Source organism: Eutrigla gurnardus (assembly GCF_963514095.1).
Source record: "Eutrigla gurnardus genome assembly, chromosome: 15".
Lineage (NCBI taxonomy): Eukaryota > Metazoa > Chordata > Actinopteri > Perciformes > Triglidae > Eutrigla > Eutrigla gurnardus.
In genome coordinates, this window is record NC_139938.1 from 17170441 (window position 1) to 17187824 (window position 17384).

At 40.9% G+C, this 17384-nt stretch overlaps 1 protein-coding gene across 1 annotated transcript; it reads left to right on the forward strand.

The window, feature by feature from the left end:
* The first annotated feature begins 1731 nt into the window (after positions 1-1731).
* Positions 1732-9918, forward strand: ppp2cab (protein phosphatase 2 catalytic subunit alpha b). The gene is made up of 7 exons (XM_084028638.1): positions 1732-2012; positions 7272-7481; positions 7574-7747; positions 7886-7975; positions 8238-8399; positions 8805-8923; positions 9099-9918. The coding sequence occupies exons 1-7, from the start codon at positions 1911-1913 to the stop codon at positions 9169-9171; spliced, it is 930 nt and encodes a 309-aa protein (XP_083884764.1). The 5' UTR covers positions 1732-1910; the 3' UTR covers positions 9172-9918.
* The last annotated feature ends 7466 nt before the right edge of the window (positions 9919-17384 follow it).

Below are 17384 nucleotides of genomic sequence, written 5' to 3' on the forward strand. Positions count from 1 at the left end.
GAAGAAGGATTATGGAGAAGGGGTGAGAGTACGGTAAGTAAGTTATTGCTCTGCAAATATTGCTTGGGATGTCTAATTGTTTGACTATTACGATTTTTGTTGTTGTTTTTTATTCCTATTGTATGTCTTTACTTGTTTTGAACAAATAAACAAATCCAAATACATATCTAATCTTGATTTATTGTATATTTTTTCTTTTGTTACATTAACACACTATTTATTGGATGACATTCAGATTTTTATTTTTTATTTTTGTGTCATATCACAACAAAAGTTAGGGACACTTAACACATTGAGCAGGACTAGAATACGCTCATGATTTTCAGAGTTAATACATTTTCCCAAGTCCCAACATCACCCAGGAGAACGCATTACAGCGACAGAGGTGAGAAAAAAAACTGCCTTAATAGGTTTTTATTTATCATTTGGCGTTGGTAGTATTATAGAAGTAGTAGTAGTATTAACAGTAGCAGTAGTATTAACAGAAGCAATAGCATCAACAGTAGTATAATATATATACATAAGCATAACAACATGTACAATAATCTTAAATAACCTGTATGTATAGTACAGTTAATATATAGTTAGAATACATATGATTAATATCGAAATATGATTTGTATTTATATATATTGAAAAGTGCACAGTGTTAGTTTCATGATTCAATGCATCCTGATACACACATGCAGACACACTATATCCAACAACGAGGTCAAATCGTGGATTTATTATTCTTTAAACTGCCATGGGGTGGCACTTTCTCCTTGGAACTGATGCCATGGTGCTTTGAAATAATCCTCGAAAGCTCGTTTCTAACCGCTTGTTCTATTTCAAAATGTTGCATCACTTCTGCTTTTGTTATAAATAACACCCAAATGTTGAAATGTTTTTTTTTTACTAACAGGTTTACTTTTTCTCTTTATTGTTGTTTTTATTATCTTTGGTTACTGTTGGGTATTTTGTTAATATTTCTTCTTGTATTATTTAAACTGTGCTTTAAGTTGCCCATTTGCAGTCCTGAAATGTTTTAATACTGGTCTGGCTATGTAAACTCATTGCAACGTTGTTTTGAAAAGTGCTGTATTAATAAAGTCTATTAATATCAAAAGTAATTGTGCTAAATGACAAATGTCATTGGATTATTCATGCACTGACATAGGTGGGGCTAATTGAAAGTAGTTTACATGCTGCTTGCGAATTTCTTCCCCAATGTTCAATAAAAGTCTCATCTTAACCTTTTTTGTTAATTATTATTAATCAAAACTGAGTTATCAATTTAATATAGTGGAATAAAAAAGTACCTCTATAAGTAGGGTGTAGCATAAACACCATTTTTTATGTACATACTAATAGTTATTTGTTATATAGTTAAACGCCAGCTATGTTCTCCTTTGCTGCTCTTGAACTGTGTGCAAATACCCTCGGATATGTTTTTTTACACTTTATTTACCTGATAAATAAAGCTGATTCTGAGTTACTCAAATAAAGTACAAGTACCTTAACACAGAACTAAAGTAAATGAGTAAATGTACTCGAGTGTAATTTACTTTCCACCACTGCAGATAGGTGAATGATATTGTTTTAAACAGTATTGTTGTTTTCCAGCTCTCCACATCATCCTCGTGCTTTTATTTCGAAGGTCACCACCGGAACTGCGGTGTTTTATTGCGTAGAACTCGATACAAACTCATTTCCCGGGTGGATCTCCAACTGACGTCTCTCCCTCCCTCCCCTCTGCTCAGCTTCAATTCAGTAAAATCACAACCGCCCCGCCAGGCAGCGAGGTACATGCGTCTTCTCATAAGAGGAGCAGCTAGCACCTTCTGGAAAAGACGACAGCACCTCAGGGTGTCACCTCCCGAACGCCTTTAGCCGACGTTATCTGCGGCGAGCCCAGAAAACACGCAGCAATGGACGAAAAGGCGTTTACGAAAGAACTTGACCAGTGGATCGAGCAGCTCAACGAATGCAAGCAGCTGTCGGACGGACAAGTCAGAACACTCTGTGAAAAGGTGATATATATCTTTAATTTGTTTAAAGGAGGGGGGAACATCCATCATCTCGACTGCGTTTTACTGTCAACGTCTTCTCTCTCCTGACCGACGCCTTCCAGACATTCTTAAAATGGCGTCTATAGTGTACATTTCACTGCGCCGTTTGACAATCATCATCATCACAAGTCATTTAGTTAGTTTGAACTGTTGCCCGCCAGAAATCTCTCCGAAATAATGAGTTTCAACCAGGCGTTGTTGCTAACTGTTGGTTCACTAGCCAGGAAGGGGTCAGCCATACTGGATTCAAGTCACATACCACATTCCCCCCCCCCCCCACACACACATTCTAGACATTCACTCTGACCTGTAGCATCTTCTAGCTAACTAGCTAGTGGCAGATATAACGTGTTTAAAATGTTGTTAAATGAGTAGTTAAAAAAAATGCGTTACTGTAATTACTTCTCGCAGGTGGCTATTAACCTCTGACCCCTTCACCTAACTTTTTATTTCCACCTCTATCCAATAAGTAGTCAAGACTGACTTGTTAACGAGGCAATAAAGTGGTTATTTTTTTAAACTTAACCATGCTATTATCTGACTTGTATGAACACGGTTCTTAATTGTTTACTTTTCCTTGGCTTTAGGACAGTTGGTGGACTTTGCTTTGACCTTAACAGGCGGTCACTTGATCTTATTTAACTGCCATACTAATTGTAAAGCCTAAAAAAGAATACCCACTGACTACACAGCGCGCAGAATGTTTTTAGCATCCTCATGGTTTTGCTTTGGCTGATAACTGGCCAACTGAGTCTGCAGACTTAACCCCAATCTCTCCTCATAATCCGTTCTGCTCAGACCACCTGCTGATTTCCAGCTCTAGATGTCTGGACTAAACAGAGAAATCACACTTGTAGACTCTTAAACAGTAGACTCTTGTTGTTGTTGTTGTTTTTAAATCATTGAATTGATCATATCAGAACCAGTTGTTGTTGTTTTTTGCCTAAACTTGTCATCTTTGCATCCATTTCCCAGAAAGTCCTAATCAGTCAGTTTGCTGTGATTAAGTTAACTGTAGTTTTCCCGATGTCTTGGTTTTCTTTAAATTAGCCGTTGAGCCCAACCCCGACAACAGAGACTAAATTTGGAATGGCGTTGTCATATCTTTGCCGTTTGCTAAGTATGTTTTTCATTCTTGCAGCTCTGCCCTCTTGGCTCGTAAAAAAGGCCTGCCACCATATTTGGGGCTGGAGGTGAATGGCACGCTATATTCAAGTGGCTCACGTTGGTTTTCTTTCTTTTCCCCACATCTTTGATATGGTCAGTTCCAGTAGTTTAAAATGTTTCTTCTTACTGTGTGAGAAGATGGCTCAACAGAGATTTTAGGATCTCGACCCAATGTCGTTGTAGGAAAGCTTGGGATGACATGAAGATGACTGTTGTGCCTTCTGGGGGAAAAAATCTCAGTTTTCATTTGACTTATGCAGTTGATATGCTTTGACATGACACTGCATTTGCATGTCTTGCACAGTTGGACAGGCTGACTGATTTGGAAGCCTTGTGAAAAGATGTGGTATGAATCCACAGGGGAAAACAACAAAATGCCTCACCCTGAGGCTGCATCATTGTCACAGCTTATATGAGGTCAGCTGCTCCAAACTAGTGTCTACTTGCTGTTCTCCATCCACCCCCCTGTGAATTATATTCAGTAGATATCACCCACTCAACCTCCTCCCTGATTTTAAAATAGCAAAGGATATGATTGATTTTAAGTTGCATTACTAACACGAACACGTCCATTGTTGCCAAGGGGATCAGAGCGGGTGACTCAGGATAACGCTGTTCATTGTGACTCAAGAGAGCGTCTCTGTTTTGGGATCCATGGGGGTGTGGACGAGGAATGTAATGTGCTGTGTAATCCGTCCTCGGTCTTTTCATTCCTGCTTCCTCAGAAACGTCTAGCAGAGTTTCTGTCTGGTGTCTCGTGTAACAGGGAGGGGTGAATATTTATCAGCGTTGCCTTGTTTACAATAATCGATGCAAATTTTTCCATTCTCAGCATTGCAGTATTTCCCTCCCAAGCCCTCCCCTCATGACTCGAGGTGTGTTGTTTTGTTTACAGAGTGGCGATGTCATCAGCTTGATTTTAATCGAGTTTAGTCTAGTTTGGTGTTTAATTAGTGAGTGAAAGGAAAACTCTCTTAAATTGGTTTTATGTTCCTGTCAATTAAACGGATTAAACATAATTAACTGTGTAGGACCTCAAACAGATAAATATCACTTCTATGGTCTTTGGTTCCCTTATGAAGCACCGTTTGCTAACCAGTAGGCTTGATCCAGTTAAGTTGTCTTGTACTCAGGTAGGTTAACTATCTAATAAGTAAATTGTACAGAGAACAGCAACAATCAAAAGTGTTCATGGACAATTAGCTTATTGTTCAAACTTTAAACATTAATGCCACATGACATCATCTGATGTGTGAGGATGATGTAATAATCTGGGCCATGCAGCAATGCTTCCTGGAGGCAAAGTCTTCTATATGAAGCCTCCATGTTAAAACCAATTTGATGCAGATCGTCAGGGCAGCAAATTCAGCTTTGTTTGCCAGCTGAGGTCACGGTGTTACTCAGAACAATGAGTCAGTCTAACGGACTGTTCCGTACGATGGTTTGTTTGTTTATTAACTAAATTTACATTGCATATCTGTTAGGGGGGAGCAGAAATCCCAAGATGGAGTTTTAGCTAAACCATAAAGAAATGGTACAAATGGATATCAAAAACACACAAAGTCAGCAACAATGCAGTGACTCCCAGTGTGAGACTGATGCTGACATAATGTTGTTAAATGCATCTCAGCAAAACCGTCATGGTAGAGAAACAGATGCAACCTGCTCGCGCTGATTACCACACAGATTACAGTGCTGTTGTCAGGAATATGCTTAACTTTTTAACAACCATCTTGAGTGAGGTCATTGTGGTTGTATTTGTGCCTAGTCTTCAAAGCCTAATGTCTCCAGGAGAACCTTTGACCGTGTTAACTCACTTTAATAGGATTATATTGCGGCAGCTGTTAAAATGCTGACTTCACTTCTCAGCACTTGGCTAAGCACTTTGTTGACTGTCTGACGTCTTTGGCTGTGCTCTAGACTGAGGTTCCCTCTCCGCAGCCTCTCGGAGGCATTTCTGCTACAGGTGTGGTCTGGACTTTGGCCGAGGTGCTTAGCAACCGCTGCCGTCATCCTTTTCATTCACAGCTGGACTGCCATTAGTTTACTTCTTCCAGTTTTATGTAATATTTGATCAGACAGAACTCAATCTTTGTGTTATTGTTTTGTTCTTTCATTAAAAGACAGATTGTTTTTCCTAGTGAGGGGATGTTTCTGATGATTGCAGTGGAATTGTTAATTAATTGATCTTGTAATCCACTACAACAACAACCTGCTATATAGGTAGATGATTAGGTTGTTTACAAGTGCAGGATTTTTCCTACGGATTAAAAGTGTCTTGAGTGGGCACGGAAATAAGAGGATTGACTAGAAAAGGTGTGCTCAGTAGAGTGTAGATCTCCATCGTGTGTGTCTGCTGTTAGCTGTTAGCCAAATGCACTGTCCAAAACAATAATAGTGAGCAAACTGTTTTCCTCCATGGTGTTGCTGGGCAGACGTTTCTGCAAAGACATCAAATCAGTGGTCCAATACAGCATGCAGTAAGACGCTTGCATCTGTTGTCAAACCAAGTTGCCAGCGCTCTGGCCTGGTTAATAAAGTTATAATCAGCTGAGCCCATTTAGAACACAGAGCTGATATTTGATGCAACAATCGACACATTATTTATACAGTTCAGCGTACGGTTACAGAGCTGTAGGCTGTTTATTGTATTATCGCCAAAGCATCTTAGGAGTGGCCATCCTAATTATGTTTGAAATAGCACTTAAGGATACTGGATTGGCTTGTTCTACTTTTGTATAAGCCCAGGGTCTGGTATGTTTTCCAAGGGAACAGAAGTCTTATCTAAATGTAAAATAAAAGTCAAAGGATTCTTTATATTTCCTACGGAATCAATAGAGCTATGTTTGAGTTAGCTTAGTTAGCCTGATCAGTGCTTTGTCATTCCCCAAAACAAAAACCTTTAAAATTCAGCAGCAAGGAAGATGCCAAAAAGAAACTTTTAGCTGGCTACTTCTTTAGTAGCCAAATATAGCATCTTTCTTTGGTTTCTAATCTGCTGGAAAAACATTCACTGCCAAAACCTGCCGTCATAATTTCAGTTCCACCCAAATTATAAAGTGTATTAAATGTCTTTAGTGTCTCATAGAGAGGATCAAAGACACACCAGCCCACCTAAAAGGCAAATTTGTTTATTTCCCCCTCGTCTCATTCAAAGTACTCAGGGGAAACGGGAGGAAGAAAAATACATTGCTGTTCCACTTTAACTCAGGCGTGTAGCTTTAGAGGCCCTGGTCAATCTGTCATTGAACGTGGGCACATGGATGGCATGACGTGGGTGTAATATAGGTCAGCATTGTGCAGCGCTGCAGTCCCGTCTCTGTCTGTCCCATCTGCTGGGGTGACGGGACAACCTCAGCACTCTGTCGAGAGTCACCTCTCCCATTCCTCACACCGTTGTGTTAAAGGGAACGGTATGAAAAGAGGGAGGCTGCTCTAAAAGACGTTTATTTGGGAGGAGATAGCCCTTCCCTGTTTCCATTGCCCAACGTGCTTTGATTGAGGCCTCATTTATCTCTCAGCCTGAGGATTTGTTTGCTTTAAAGTTCCTCTAAAGAGCTCATCCAGCTGACTGACCTTTTAGGCTGCTAAGCTGGACTGAGCAGAATTACGACCTTGTTGTGGGTCTCAAGATTTAGTCGTATTTGTGCCGTTTAAAGCTTTCCTGTAATTTATTTCTTTTTTTTGGCTTGTATCGTCATCACTGTGTAGCATCTCATCAACGACCCCAGATGTGGAAATTGTGCAGACGTTGATAGTAAATTGTCCGTTCCTGAAATAAAATTGGAGAACAAAGAATGACATAGAAAATTACAGTGTATAGAGCATGTGATTACAGTGCAGGATCACATGGATTTCTTGCACTTCAATGAGCAAAACACAGTAAAGCAGCACACAATGTGGAAAATGAGTGTTGGATGTTTTGAGTTCTGTGGTATTTTTGCCATCTGCAGTTTTTGTATTTCACGCTCTCCCTGTTGTATTTTGTTGTTGTTGTTTTTCCACTCCATGATCCACAGTTACATGTGTGTGTTTTGTTTTTTTTGTCTGCAGGCTAAGGAGATCCTGACCAAGGAGTCAAACGTCCAGGAGGTGAGATGTCCGGTGACGGTGTGTGGCGACGTGCACGGCCAGTTCCACGACCTCATGGAGCTCTTCAAGATCGGAGGGAAATCTCCAGACACAAACTATTTGTTCATGGGAGACTACGTGGACAGAGGGTACTACTCCGTAGAAACGGTCACTTTACTAGTTGCACTCAAGGCAAGTACTCATTTAAAATGTCCCAACATTTGATTTGCTCCAAAACTGGAATTTAATATAAGTTTTTCATTTTTTGTTTGTTCATGTTTCAGGTACGCTACCAGGAGCGCATCACAATCCTCAGAGGGAACCACGAGAGCAGACAGATCACACAAGTTTACGGCTTCTATGACGAGTGTCTAAGGAAATACGGTAACGCCAACGTTTGGAAGTACTTCACAGACCTGTTCGATTATCTCCCCCTCACTGCCTTGGTAGACTCCCAGGTAACAAGATGCAAAACATATCACACTTTTAGCTTCAGGAATATTGCTTTGATAATGTGATGGATGCAGAAGCTGACGGTCAGAAAAAAGTCATTTTAATTTATTAGTAATACTTAATGCTTCCTCTCATCCACACAGATTTTCTGCCTTCATGGAGGCCTGTCACCGTCCATAGATACTTTGGATCACATCAGAGCACTGGACCGTTTACAGGAAGTGCCACATGAGGTAAAGATTTCTCATGTTCCTGCCAGTGGAGTGGTTTATAACTTGTTTTGAAAAAGAAACGCATATTTAAGTTCAATAAAACAAGGAATTGAACCGAGAACAAGAGGATTTGGTTTTAAAATGACAATCAACAAGTGTAACATGATCATTCATGACTGAGAAGGCACCATAACTCAGTAGTATATTTAACATGGTGGCTGTGAAGGGAATCAATAGCAGCCCTGTGTTGGTGTTTCCATGCTGACCCATTCTTCTTCCACAGGGTCCCATGTGTGACCTGCTGTGGTCGGACCCCGACGACCGCGGCGGCTGGGGCATTTCCCCTCGCGGAGCCGGCTACACTTTTGGCCAGGACATCTCTGAGACGTTCAACCACGCCAACCGCCTCACGCTGGTGTCTCGTGCCCATCAGCTGGTTATGGAGGTACGTGTCTGTCATTCTACCAAGCAAATACACATTTTCATTGGTGATTATTTATTCTATATTGTACAAAGAACATTTTTGTCTGGTTGTGATGTGAATGACATCAGCTGACAGGAAGTAAAACATGAACCCAAGATGTTGCCGAGCAATGCAAGTCTGTGTTATGTATATCCAGATGTACAGTATGAAAAAAACGTATGATTAAAAAATATGAAATACGATAACATGTTCTAGTAGAAACAAAACCTGGAAATGAGCATATGTCCCCTTTTTAACAAAAACTGAATAAGCAAAACACAAGGACAAGCAGTAACACTCATTTCAAGTGGAAGATGTGCATTACTGAATCCCTTTTTCCCCCCTGAATTATACATCTCCTGTGAATAATGCATCTCCTTCCTGCAGGGTTACAACTGGTGCCATGAGAGGAATGTGGTGACAATATTTAGTGCTCCCAACTACTGCTACCGCTGTGGCAACCAGGCAGCTATCATGGAACTAGACGACACCCTCAAATACTCGTTGTAAGTATATCAAAACACTGAGCGCTCTTTTTCCAAGCGTTTAATACCTGAAGTGGCGCTCCAGGCTTTTTCAAAACTCAAACTCTGTGTATGGAGCATCATTCACTTACTATTACCCTTACACTGTTTAACACTTGATTTAATGAAATCTCATTTTGTTTCTTCTCCAAACCAGTTTGCAGTTTGACCCCGCGCCTCGCAGAGGGGAGCCCCACGTGACCCGCCGCACCCCAGACTACTTCCTGTAAATTCTGCCCCTTGACCCTTGTACAGTCAGGTCCAGTATTGCCATGATGTATGACCTTCAATCAATAACGATGTGAATGAGGAAGCGTAGGATGGGAGACCGGGGAGGCTACACAGCAGTGCACATTGTACATCCACACAAAGGCCTATTTAAGCATTTGGCAACAACAAAAAAACAATGTGTGTGTGTCTATGACTGGACCAAAATATGTGTGCCATAATCATTACAATATTCATTGCTGAGTACTTGTATTGAAAATCTCCCCCATTCTGTAAACAACAGTGATCAAGTTAAATTCCTCATGCTGGACCGGTGGCACTGAGGTCCAGCGCAAAAAGATGCGGCTGTTTGAACCCCGTATGCCATGGCTTATATTTAGGAGATCTGAACATGATCTGTTTGCACTTTTGTAAATCTAAAGAAATGTAACATAATGTCAGAAGATGAGAATTATTTCACACTATAGATTTTTTTTGTTTTGTTTGTTTTTTGTTTTGTTTTTCTCCTTTTTTTTGATTTTTAAAAAATTACAAATAAAGCCCCCATCAGGCAAGTTTTACAAGAGGTTTCTTTGTCCTGTTGAACTTGTGAGGGGAAACCCTTCTTATGCAGTCACACAGCTTGGTGTACATGATAGACCGACGATGTCGCGTTCATCCGCATCAACTCGCTGACTCCCTCTGTGAGCTACAGTCTGTTCACCAAAACCATTTGAATAATAAACACAAAGGTGGCTCATTGATGTGAATGTGCTGGTTTCTTTCTTTTTATCATGCTGAAAAACATTGCACTGGGAACTAGACCTGCGATTACTCACACATGCAATTGGGGGGGGGGGGGGGGGGGGGGGGAATAAAATAAATAAAACAAATTGAACATTGCATCATTCATTTTAATGGAGAAATCAAAGATGCGTGAGTTACAGTATACAGCTGTCTTCATGGCCTTCAAAATCGTGATCATGGAAAGCTCAACGGCTCTGTTGTGATTGACGGCCCAGAGGGCGGAACCACAGTATAAAAGGAGGTCAACGATTGGCTGAAAGTTAGTTAGGCTCGTATTCTTACATCTCAATTGTAAAATTATTGTATAAATATGTATAAATTATTTTTAACTTCTCCCAGTACATCTTCCTCATATTCATACTGGGACACGTTGGGAAGTTATTCTCGGACCAGTATCTTCATCTCTACATTGCATTACGTATCGTAAACCAACGTTGAGCGGTATCTCATGCAAACGTTGTTTATTTCACCGCTTCCCGGTTAGAAGGTCCAATCAGAGGCAGCCGGAGAACTTTTGGCCAATGGGATGAGACGAGGGAACGCTGAGTCGAGAGGGTGTGCTTGTTATGAACATCGGCGTACGTACGCCAATATGAGACTCGATATTACCGGATAGCTCCATCCGGGCCACTTACGTAAACCGGAAGCAACCGGACGTAAACAACAAGTGCACCCAGAACCTTCTACTAGCTTCTGACGCAGACGTTATTTTATATGATAGCCACATTTAAATGGCTTCTATTAGAGTAATACCGTAATTTAAGATAAAATAACCAACGTGGTGATTTTCACAAGATGTAATTATCTAAACCCCACGACTAAACAGTCTCGTAGAGTATTTTTACACACCGTTTCAACAGGAATGGCAGCGAACGGCGATGAAAGCAGGTAGGCTGGGTTCTACTACGGTAAACTACTTTACACTGGTCTACACTAAATGTGTTGTAGAGCTACACTGGTGTGGAGGTTTTCTTTTGTTCTGTGGTTGTTTCTGAATGTAAGCTAACTTCCGGTCTCGCTCTGGTTGACTGCGCGCAGCTTGACGCAGCAACGCCAACGGCAACCGGAGACCGCTGTGATTGGTTGCTTTGCTCCTTTGCTCACCGTTTAACAGCGCCGCCGTCAACACGAAGCATGTGGTGATGATGTCAGCGTTTTACATGGAGCCTGTAAACTCAATGAAAGACAAACAGCTGATCCCTCCAACCGATACTTTCATTTACTAAAACATATAACTTATTAAATTAAATACCAATTATTTCATCCTTATTATGGCCTCCTTCCTAATATGTTGATTTTACCTATACTTTTTTTTTCTCTGTTCAAAATGCAGTGTAATGCAATCCCCTGTTCCCATCCTCAAGACAAACAAGCAGGTGTCAAAAGTACACACATTATATACTCAAGTACTGATTCAACTTAATTACTCAAGTAAAAGTGAAAAAGTACACACTCTGAAATATACTCAAAGTAAAAAGTATCACTTTGAATGACTGTACTTCATGCATTAAAACTGCATTTACAAGCCTGTTTTCAATAAGTAAAAAATCCAGATATTTGTTTTAAAATGCATGGAGTAAAAAGCGAAAAAGCTGTCATAAAAAATATAAATACTCACACAATAACAAAGTATTTGTACTTCGCTCCATCCCACTTCACTTTAAAGTGGATAACAATGTGCTGTAGTGAGTGACTATGTGTCTGTAAACCAGCTCCGAAGATCTTTCCGGGTCCATTTGGTCAGAAATGCAAAGCCTCTGCCATGAAAAGATGCCACACATCAAACAAAAGCAGCGATCAAAGACTCAATCTGCTCTTCCTTTCAGGGCGGCTCATGCATCGTGTTAATTGATAAAGCCCGTATCTGTTAGGTTCCTTTGTGCGTACACGGGAATAAAACATGGGGCAAGATGAGAGAGAGGGCGACAAATTAAACAGGGGAAGGTCACATGACCCCAAGATAGGCAGGTTACTTTTAAAATGTGCAGAACTCTTCTTATCATTTGCTATCGGAACCATCAACTATCAAACGCTAGAAATAAGAATACCTTGAATACCTCTCTCTCTTTGGTTCAGCTCCATTTTAAAATGCTTCAAATCTATTTTCTCCCACAGAGGATGTGCGTGTGCTGTGACGACGTCTCTCTCAATATTTTCTTTATTGAAAAGCAAATAAAAATTCTGTTCCCCCCCTGAGCTTCTTCTGCAGCAACAAACCATGTAATCATCCACATTTTCCAGAGCTCTCTCCTCATAATGTAAAATCTCTGTTTGCAGGTTGAAAAACAGGCAGCCATCTTCTGCTTTGTGCTGACTGGAAACAAAGGCTTCATCTGCGTCATTTCACACTTCAGATCACTCGGATGAAGTGGGGGTTTTTTTGTAGGCCGAGCCGGAAGTTAGTAACTGTCTCTATCTCTGGATTTTGTAATATTGCAGAAAAAAAGAAAATGTATGATACTAAATGCCACTTTTATGACTTTTGAAACGTATATGCAACCAACAGAAGTCAAATTCTAACAATAGGCTATAAACGAACTACACCAAGGCTCACATGACTGTATGTTACGACCAATCAGGAAAAAGCAGACTTGTCGGCGTGGTGACATTTTGTCGTCTCATTTAGCCACAACCACCTTTTTTAAAGACAGGTGAAAGCTTGTTTTATTTTTAATATTTTATTCTTATAAAGCACAAAGTATAATTGTTATTATGATGAGTATTATTATTCACAATAAAACCCATTCAAAAAAGCCCACTGTCTACGAGACGAGGGAACCGGAAGAGCAACAATGCTCACATACACTGTTGCCCATAAAGTTGGAATATTTAGTTTCAGACACAATCCTCTGTTTATTCCTATTTAAATGCATCAGTAATCACTTTTGGTGCAATGATTACTATATCTCCTAATTACCCAGGTGAAATTAATTCATGCATAACATTTGTTTGGCTATAAAAGACAAGACATTTGTAAATTATTCCAACCTTATTGGCGACCTTGTATTTGTGGATTTTGGGATTCATTCCTCTGCCATCCGACTCCTGACAAGCCTCCACTCCATCAGGTGTAAAGGCTGCTAAACGGTGACCCTGTGGTCTATTTTGGATTATGATAAGCAGCCTCTGGACTGTTGTTTTCCACATAAACATTTCATCCATCATGTCGGAAACAAAGCTCAGCCAGGTGGTCTGGTTATTGTTGCTCTGTGCCCCCCCCCCCCTCCCTCGGCCAGCTGACCCGGCAGTCATCCAACCTGGCACATGCCGCTCATCCATCCTCGTCATGCGTTGTATTCATGATGCATCAGGGGAAACGTTTTAGATACTAGTCCGCTATGTGTTCTTTTTTTCCTTTACATTTGATTTCTTCCCCATTCAATGCAGCTAAAGACATCCTGCATTCCCTTCGCATTCCACCACAAAGTGCCCTCTGCAACTCTGCAAAAATGTAAACAAAACTGAATCCCGGGAAAAGCTATTTTTAAACAGGTGGATTACACAGCTTGCACGTCTCCATGCGATGACGGAGCGTCCCAAAAGTCTGCTTCCAGATCAGCGACATGTCGACCGTCTCTGATTAAAGAGGCGTGAGACCACACAATGCACAAGCTTAATCCAAAGTAACACAACTCTCAGCTGTGGTGCTGCAACATGCCGTTAAGGACACGCCGCCGGGAGACGTGATGCTTTCCATCATGGCCAATCGAATGGCTGCATTTTATCAGAGGGGCCCTCAGCCTTTGTTGTTGTTCCCGTTTTGGTGATGAAAACTATTCGGGTACCTGCTGCTGCTGTTCAACGTCTAAATTTAAACTCTCTGTTTGTGCCCGTGCCAAGGAGGTTTGGACAAAAGCCCTTTTTAATTCCGGGCGAGCAGATGCAGCCCGCATGTTTGATGCCGATGCCAGAATGAACCGCGTTGTAAACAAACACTATGACATGTGTTTATCTGCGATGTGACGAGGGGAAAGATCCGGATCGACAACCTTAACCACTGAGTTATATAATAATAGCCTATCAGGCGATTATAACATTACATCAGTGGTGCATTGTGATGTCATGTGATGATTACCCTCTGGATAACCTTGAGGAACTCCAAATAAGGAGTGATAGCAAGAGATAGATACACACAGTTGTTTTACATGCATACAGTAGTTTTTATGATTTTAAAGTACGAGAATGTAAAGTTACTACAAATAGTTGACATTTTGATGACTATTAGAAAAGTATGTTGTTGCAAAACAGAAATCAATACAGAAAAAAAGACATAAAAAATCATTGCAAGGTACATATTGCTTTATATTTTCCATAATTTAATTTACTTTTTTTTTTTTGTGACACATTATTCCTCCGTCTCACCTTCATCTTTTGGAGTACATGTTAGTGATGTCAGATTAAATATAGAGATACAGATAATAATTGGATATTAATCCATAAAAAAAGGCAACAACCTCTACCTCTCTCTCACGCTCCTTCTCTTTCCACCAATTAGCATGCAGTATTGTGTCTCCAGGATACCTGAAACCATGACAACAGCAGGTTAGCGTTTCCCCATTTGATATCTTGAGCGCCATCTGGTGTCGGTTAGGAGGAGGGTCAGGCTGCTTCAGGTGAAATGCTTCAAAATCAGATAAATAAACACAAATAACAAAATCTACATTGTGTGTGTTGTGACCAAAAACAACTTGAAAAAAAAAATGTGAACTCTGGTCCACATAGTTGATTTTTCGGGATCTCTCAACAGCATTACCCAGTCTTTCTTAGGAGAATGGAGTTTGGTGTCGTCAGACAGGATCTTCTGACCATGGGATGCTGTTGAAAGTTCTGGGAAAAAAGCCAATAAGTAGACCCTGAGCATATTTTTAAATGATGCATCTTCAGAATTCTGTCTCCCGTCCTTGTCGCCACCCAGGGTCGTCTACAACTCCTTTGTTTTCACGCCTCACTGATACATAATGTATAAACGTATTGCCAAGGTGTCAAAACATTCTACACTCAAGTAGAAGTACAGGTACTTCAAAAAATACTCTTCAAAAGTACTGATTCAACTTCTTTACTCAAGTAAAAGTGAAAAAGTACAGGCTCTGACATGTACTCAAAATAAGAAGTATCCCTATGAAGGACATTTCTACTGGCTAACTGAATCTGGCGTATTAATAAGAAAAATAATAATCGACAATTCCCCTCAAATGCATGAAAACTAAAGTAATGAGCCTGTTTTGAACACGCGAGGAGTAGAAAGTACAGATCTTTGTTTTTCAAATGTAGAGAGTAAAAGTAAACAGTTGTCAGAAAAATAAATGCTCAAGAAAAGATACTTGAAATTCTTGTTTAACCTTGTTCTCCCTTACTCAATCAAGAAAATGTCATTCGAACAAATCCCTCACCGTCGTGATTATCGTGATCTTGACATTGGCTGAGTGGATCCACTGACATCGTTTGGCTGCTATGTGCTTTTTCTCTTTATCTCTTCCTCAGTGAGTTTCATACTAGAACGCTGACATTGAAACGTCCTGCTCTACATCTCCAAGAGATAAGCCACGTGATAACAAGACCTCCAGTCTGCAGCTGCAGGCCCTTTCTAGCCAGGGTTAACCTCCGCTGAGATATTTGGAACCAAGTGGCAGAACGACCATCAATGAAAAAGAAAAAAAAAAGTTTAAACCAGAAATAAATGACCATAAAGCACCTGATGAAACTGCAGGTGATGCAGCAACGTGACCATTTTCACTCTCCAGCTTATGAAAAGGTTCCGTCTAATTTCCCTCCAGCTTCAACGACGCCATCGTTTTAATCAATTGGATCTCCATCTCTGCCCTGAAAGCCCCGTTGCCCTTCACCCATCCTAAAGATTTGACCGAGGCGCTCCCGACGTACTGCCCAGACGCTCAAACATCAGTCGGCCGTGTAATTGAATTACCCCCGTCGCTCATGCAGATGTAACGAGACATCGCAGGTCTAATGAGACAATTAGCTCGCACCCTCCCGTCATTACGGCTGATGGAGGCGGCGGGGCGATGATGGCTCCATCGCGGCCCCGCCCTAACACTCAGACTGGAGTCGTCCAGCCGCCGCCAGCAGGGTTCTGTGCAGACTAATGGGTCGTTAGAGTGAGACTGATGAGGGAGGTAAAAAGGCCTCTCCATCCACAGAACACCAGGGAGGGAAACACACATTAAGCCCTGATGAGACTCAACCAACGGACTCTAGAAATACTGACGTTTTTAGACTGAAGACTGCAACACGATGACAACAAACAAAGCATCGGACTGGAGAAGAGCTTGCATTGATTGTGAAACATCAGCCCTGTGTTTAGATATCAGTTTCAACTGAGAATTTAGTGTTTTATATCTGTAATAACTTCATCTTTCAGAATGATGCTGTTAGTTAGTAAGTTGTTGTTGTTTAATGATCATATACAGGAGATTCGAGTGTTAAAGGAGTCATCACCTGGAAATCGCAATTTCTCTTGTTAAAACATGCATATCTGTGTTTGACCTCAGTTGAAACTTGCCTGAAAGGCTGGAGTTTGAAAGTGGCGCCGTTTTTTCGCTTCTGCTCTTTTTCCGAACAGGAATAGCACACAAGGGTGTGCATTCCTAAAGCACGAGATTTTGATTCTGCGCCTTCGGTGACGTCACCGTGGCGGCTACTTGCATAAGCCCACCCCTCTTTCACCACCCAACCCCGCCCCGTCCGCTACCTGAAATCGCCGAAGCGCCGCCATTATGTTTTGGAGTCTGCATGCAGGCAAGCCCCCCCGGCTCTGTCCTTCCTGCGGCGAATCAACGCGCGCCTCATTACATATTATACAATGCACGTCCGGACCAGTCAAAACCTCGCGCGTAATCTCGCGTGATAAAATCGCGGTACGAAAAAGGGTCAGAACAAGCTCAATGTTTGATTAAAAATTTTTTTTTTTTTTCTAATAAGTTTTACGAATTGATCCAAAGCGATCCAAGGGGGGCTGGATACGTATAAAACCAGGTGATGACTCCTTTAAGTATTTCAGAATTCTTAATAATAAACCTTAATGCTTTGCTCGGTTTGTCGTTTGTGGTATTTATGTGGATTTATTGGAAGAAAAGGAATATTTTTTGTGTATAATCACCTGAAACCTGAACCCAGAACACTGGTGTTATATTATCTTAAACCAGACATTTTCAACAAACTATACATTCGATAATTCCCAGCTTTTATTACGAGTGTGTTGTTGACAACATAGACATATTAAATACTAAACTAATGAGACCAATCAAATGCATTTAGCCAGACTTAACACTTTATCTCTTTTGATTTCCTCTCATTTAAACAGACAGAATGTGCGCTAGCCTTTCATGTTAGATTCAATGTTACAATAGGCTACGATTATCGGAACAATCTGGACATTCAGGCTCCCTCGTGTGGCTCAAAGGGGAACTGCAGA

Excerpts from the sequence above, each read along its gene's own strand:
- ppp2cab (XM_084028638.1), top strand. The coding sequence starts at position 1,911 with ATGGACGAAAAGGCGTTTACGAAAGAACTTGACCAGTGGATCGAGCAG. Across the intron at positions 2,013-7,271 it reads TCAGAACACTCTGTGAAAAG|GCTAAGGAGATCCTGACCAA; the intron begins GTGATATATATC and ends TTTTGTCTGCAG. Across the intron at positions 7,976-8,237 it reads TACAGGAAGTGCCACATGAG|GGTCCCATGTGTGACCTGCT; the intron begins GTAAAGATTTCT and ends CTTCTTCCACAG.